Source organism: Malaclemys terrapin, chromosome 1 (assembly GCF_027887155.1).
Source record: "Malaclemys terrapin pileata isolate rMalTer1 chromosome 1, rMalTer1.hap1, whole genome shotgun sequence".
NCBI lineage: Eukaryota > Metazoa > Chordata > Testudines > Emydidae > Malaclemys > Malaclemys terrapin.
Window position 1 is genome coordinate 90,762,403 of NC_071505.1, and position 6,000 is coordinate 90,768,402.

The window sequence follows — 6,000 nt, forward strand, 5'->3', positions numbered from 1 at the left end:
GATTTCAGATCAAGACTCTGGGCCTTTCTGGAAGATGTGCTTTAGCCAAACACAAGTTATGGGCTCAATGCAGAGGTAACAGGGTAAAATTTTAACGCCTTCGATATGCAGGAGCTCAGAATAGATGTTCTAACAGTCCCTTCTGGCCTTAAAATCTATGAAAACCTTCAGGTATGAGGCACCAATAAGTTAAACTGTTTTACGGTTTGGGAGTCTGCACATCTCAGAGGATTAGTAATGTGACAAAGACACTTTACCTCTGTGTCACCATGTCAAATCCAGCCCACATTCCTAATGACTGAAAATTGATACCCTCTCTGAAGAGAGCTGGTTATTTTTCAGTTCAGCTCTTAAGATTTTTGTGAGAAAGACACCAGTGGTAGCAGAAATGCCAAAGATTAAATGAGCTGTGGGTGTGCTTCCCCCAAAAACAACTCTTAGGAGACTTCTCCTCTCACTGTGCATGCAAAGCACCCTGGCAAGGAGAGGGAACAGCTGTTCTCTTCAATTTGTAAAGTTGCTGAGACTCTCACTATCAGCATCCAACCAGATACAGTCCTCTTCCCAACCTGCCAGGGAGACTCAGAACCTCCCTCTCACCTTCAGTGGGTAGATCCAGTGCACTGCTGTCTTCTGCTGTATGCAACATCCCTGAAAGATCAACTCACATATAAACCAGAATTACGTAATATGTCCCTCATTTGAGATCATCAGTGTTGGGGCTTGATTTTGAAAGGAATCTGGGGACTTTTCGGGACTCTTGCATTTTCCCAATTTATTAGCCCTGCTACACGTGAGAACCTGTCTTTCTGGTCAAGAATGGGAGGACATTGCTCTTTGGGAGCAGGATACAAGATGCTCCCTGTATCCAATTCACAAGAGGCTGAAGCATACAGCCTAACTTGTAATCTTTTAACTTGCTTGCTGTGTTTTTATTTGTAGGGGGTATAGTGAGATAGATAGATAGATATTTTTGCTAAAATAATTGTTTCCACCCACCTAAGTACATACACAACCCCCATCACCAGCGCATCTGAGTGTCTGTGACTGGTATTATTAAATCCACCTCACTAAAGTCTGTTTCTAGAATACTCACAGCACACTACCCAGAAGTTACAGACTGTCAGATCAGTCTCTTATGTTCTACCCACTCCTGCCATGAACAGTTTTGTTCCTGTTCCCTCACAGCAGTGAACACTGCCAAACAGATTATTTAGCCTAAAATTAAACACTACCCGTATTAGAAGTCATTCCTGTTGAGACTATTCCAGAGGTAAACTGAATCTATTGTTACAAAACTGTTTATCATAATCTTTTATTTTCACAACCAGAACATAAGATTTGGCCATCATCCCACCTTTTGCTGCACCAGATCAGACTACTAATCTTCCCACCTCCTTCCACATTAGATCAGAGCATTGGTCCACCACAATCCCTTCTTCTGCCAAACCAGGCCTGTTCCACCAACATTTCTAGTTCAGTATTTTGCTTCTGATGGTTCAAAAGGACAAAAACCCTCCACATAAAACAGCTGATCAACTGAACAATACTGAGACACTGGGTCTGGAGAAAGCAGTTTTATTTCCTGCCTCATCCCATCCCCTCTACATCATAGGATCAATTACCTTTATTACTGAATATTGTAGAGTTAGATTCCTTTCACTTTCCAAGTTAAATTCAGGCTATTCATGCCCACCACCATGGCCCTTCACAATACCCCAGCCTGTATTTCTTCCCTCCTTCACTTTTAACCTCCCTTTCTTCTGCCTATGTTCCTCCCAAAACGCCCTCCTTTTTTATCCTTTTCTAATGTTGTATTGATTTAGATTAAATAAATGGGCTAAAGGTGTTAACATAACCCAGTCACTGTCCAACATTAAACAGTATTAAACCAGGTGTGGGGTTTGGTATACAGAGACATCAGCCTGCTTAGTACCATGGCAAACATACCATTACATTTTTAAAAAACTTTTAAATTAAAGATAAAGCAAAGAAAAGAAATCAGTTAAAGGATTTGAAAGGTAAAGTATTAAACAAGGAAAGGAATCTGGGGACCTTGTTTATTTTAAACAACTTTTGTTGTTGTTTGGGGAATTAGCTGGAGAGAGTTTTTAGAAGGAAAAAAAAAACCCTTTGTTTGGCAGTTTTTTAAATGGTAATAACTGTCCTTTTAGGGACAAGAGAAGAAATTGGGTGAGAGAGGCGTAAGCTGTTGCTGTTGTTGTTAACATTTGATTTTGTTTTATTTTAGGTGGTGTTTGGGATCTAGTTGGAACCAGTAGAGGTGGCAATGTCATTTGGGGCTCTTTTTCGGCCTGGTTTGGTCAGGACATTTTTTAGGATATGGACGATGAAAGCCCGGGATCCCTGTAGAGCATCGGAGTGGCAGCCATGATGGTGAAGCTTCATTCAGTAGCCAATTTTTCTTCCAAAGTGTTTTAATTTAAGGACCACATAAGGAGTGTGTGACATTCTGTACCTCGTGGGAACACCCTACACCCCCATGTTCATCCTTATAATATGACTGTGTGGCATCTAATGCAAAGTTTGTCATGTCGGGTGTCTTCGGAAGGCTCATGATGCACTGACATTGTTGTTAGTGATTATAGTAATTATTGTTAATGTTATAGGTTGTAATTTCATGTATATAGTTATGAGGCTGAAAACGTGTCCTCATAGCTTAAAATAAGCCCAGACAAAAACTCTCCAAAAGCAGAGGGGCAGTTCACACCTCATCAGGGCATGTATGGGATGAACCCAGCCTCACAGGAACAAAGGACACAGGCCTAGGCAACAACAAAGGATCTGTTGGACTCTCAAGTGAGTCACCCCCCTTCCTTTGGTCAGTTTGGGACTGTGACGAGGTAATGCTCACCTGACTCTGAAGTGGGGGGGCAAAGCCAAGAGGGAAGAAAGAACATGATAAAAGGGAGAGACGTTTGCCATGCTCTTCCTCTCTCTTCCACCTATATCTACAGACACCACACCAAACGACTGAAGCGCTGATCAAAGGAGAGAGCCTGGCTGAAGAGCAACCAGCCAGCCTGTGGTGAGAAGCATCTATGTTTGTAAGGGCACTGAAAGTGTTAAAATCAGCTTAGAATGCGTTTTGCTTTTATTTCATTTGACCAAATCTGATTTGTTGTGCTTTGACTTATAATCACTTAACATTTATCTTTGTAGTTAATAAATCTGTTTGTTTATTCTACCTGAAGCGGTGTGTTTGGTCTGAAGCCTGTCAGAGACTCCCCTTGGGATAACAAGCCTGGTACATATCACTTTGTTAAACTGACATATAAGCTTGCAGCATCCAGCGGGCATAACTGGACACTGCAAGACGGAGGTTCCTAGGGTTGTGTCTGGGACCAGAGATATTGGCTAGTGTCCAGGAGTGGGGGTTGTCACAGCAAAGCAGGGTAAGGTTGGCTCCCAGAGTCAAGGATTGGAGTGAGCTAGCAAATCATTTCCCTGGATAACACCAGGGAAACATCACGAGTGGTAGGCAGAATAGCCTATCTCATCATTATTTTGTCCACCAATTAGACCTAGATTTTGATACATCAATTTTGGTTTACTGATTTTACATTTTTTTTTAAACACCATCCTTGAGTTACATCAGTAACCTTTCAGTTTAGAATAATTCCGTTTTTCTGTCTCCCTTTCATACCTTTTCCCATTAACATTTGTTCTTGATAGGTTACTGTGACATTTTAGGAACTTTCACATACTTTTTACAATTGAGTTCTTCATGATGTACATTTGTAGGGCCAATTATTACAACACCACATTGGTCATTTTGCCTTCCCCATGCTGCTGCCCTTACCTCTGGACCTCCCTCCCACAGCTAGTGTACCAAAAAAACCAAAATCAGATCATTCCAATCCCTCTTTAATACTTATTATTATTGATTATATGTATTACAGTGACACCCGGAAGCCACAGTTAGGACCCTATTGTGCCAGGCACTGTACAAACATACAACAAAAGACAGTTCCTGCCCCAAAACCCTCTCTACAGTAAGCCTTCCAAAATATAGAGAAGGAGTATTTTTCATGCTATTGCCTGTTTTTAAAGCACGCATTGGCCCCCTAAGTTATTGGATCCATGTGTGTTTAGTATTAGAACTGTATTAGCTAGGTCTGAATTGTCTGTAAACTCCTCAGGGCAAGGGGTGCTTCCTTCACATTTGTACTGGGCCAAATGCAGACTGTGCTTGGTATAACCTCTGTGAATAAAATTATTAAAATCTACAAAGCTGTGTTCCTAACAACGCACAGCACCATATGTACAAACAAAATGGGAAAACACCACTGAAATTATTCAATGTGTCAGGATAGAAGAACGAGAGGGAGGGATCTTGAGAGGTACTTTCCCCTAAAGAGCAAGAAAAATCTCAAGTGTAAAGGAGATCTGGGGAGTAACCAGGCAGAAACAGAGAATCCAATATATTCGTTCACTGAAACAACCAGCTTTGGGACTTCTATTCACCGCATCCCCCACCCTTACTATTCCTTGCTCCATGGGCCAACATTCCATACCAACTCTTCCTGCAAGGGCTATGATGCAAACAAAAACTGATCACGCATATGCTCTGGCCAGCAAAGATCATTGCTGGAAAGACACCTCCCCTAATCCCTTAGAATATGCTGCTCTACTGTGAAGCTGATTGGAAAGGAGCAGGTGAATGGCCCTAAACCTTCAATGAGAATTTTTACAAATTCAGAGATGTGGGCTGCAAAGGTATCATGTAGATTAGTGTTTTGGATATTGTGCTATTAAACCATGCAATGTGTTCCTTCTACCCAGCCCCTCTTTGGTTTTGTACCACTTCATCCCAAAGCTGCAGTCCCACCTATTCTATACCTCTGACAGTGCTGTGGCAGAACAGCAGTGCATTCTGGGAAGAGACATAACCCCCCAAAAGCTCTGTTTGTAACAAGACTTTAAAAAGGAGACAAAAGAGAAGAGGAGCACAATCCACACTGACATGCTGGTTCTGGCTCCAGCTGGATGAGAAAAATTCACATGCTCTATATGAACTGGCACAGGTATAGTGTTTCTCTGGTAGTGCAGTATTCATGACACAGAGCTTTGAAAGTCAAGATGGGGCAGATAGAACCAGGGAACACTGAGGCAGAGGGATCCCAGAAAAGTAAAGATCAGCACTGCCTTCCCCCATTAGCTGTATTAGTTAAAATAAAGGGGGTGCTCTTACCAAAGAGGGTTCCTATGAAATGAACACACACCCTTTCGTCCTGTGCCAGCAGCTGAATGACTGGCACGGCATGCCAGGCCAGGACATCACGGAAGCAAGACAGCACATGCTTCTTGCGCACCAGCTGAAGGTTAAAGATGGAATGAAAAGTATCACTGGTGATCTCCTTCATGACATGCAAAGGGGGGTGAAGAAGACACTAGGCCAAGGGGACAACAGCCCGAGCGATCCGAGCTGGAACCCAGAAACGCAGCACGGCAGGGCACTAGGCCTATTCCCACACCAGAGACCAGGACTCAAGTCACAGAGACCATCCCATATTAAAGTCACCTGGGAGGAATGGACCGGCAGGGGGCGGGGCCGGGCCACCAAGGCCCCGGGGCGATACTGGCTGGGGGCGGGACTGGACCGGCTGGGGGCGGGGCGGGGAGCCGAGGCGGGCCAAGCAGGGGGCGGGACTGGACCGGCTGGGGGCGGGGCGGGGAGCCGAGCCGGGCCAAGCAGGGGTCGGGGCTGGACCGGCCGGGGGACCCGTGTGGGGACGCGCAGGGGGCGGATGTGGAACCTGAGACCCCGCTCCACCCCCAGCAGGCGGTCCCGACAGGCGGGGCGCGCTGGCGCGGGGAGGGCCCGGCCGGGCTCCGTACCGAGGCGCTGCTGTCCCCCAGCGTCTCGATGACGCAGGCCAGGCAGAGCGGCGGGGGCAGCAGCAGGAGCCAGCGCGGGTCGTGACGCGCGTGGAGCCGCTCGCAGACCAGCAGCCCCGCTTCCGCAGCCGCTTCCAT

The 6,000-nt window shown here is 45.3% G+C and overlaps 1 protein-coding gene across 1 annotated transcript in view; it reads right to left on the reverse strand.

The window, feature by feature from the left end:
• Nucleotides 1-6,000, reverse strand: part of MEI1 (meiotic double-stranded break formation protein 1) — a 56,317-nt gene extending 50,317 nt beyond the window's left edge. Inside the window, exons 1-3 of the mRNA XM_054016224.1 lie at nucleotides 5,863-6,000; nucleotides 5,216-5,339; nucleotides 601-651 (exon numbers count right to left, since the gene is read on the reverse strand). Of these exons, the coding sequence (XP_053872199.1) occupies nucleotides 601-651; nucleotides 5,216-5,339; nucleotides 5,863-6,000 (313 nt within the window). The remainder of the gene's footprint in view (nucleotides 1-600; nucleotides 652-5,215; nucleotides 5,340-5,862) is intronic.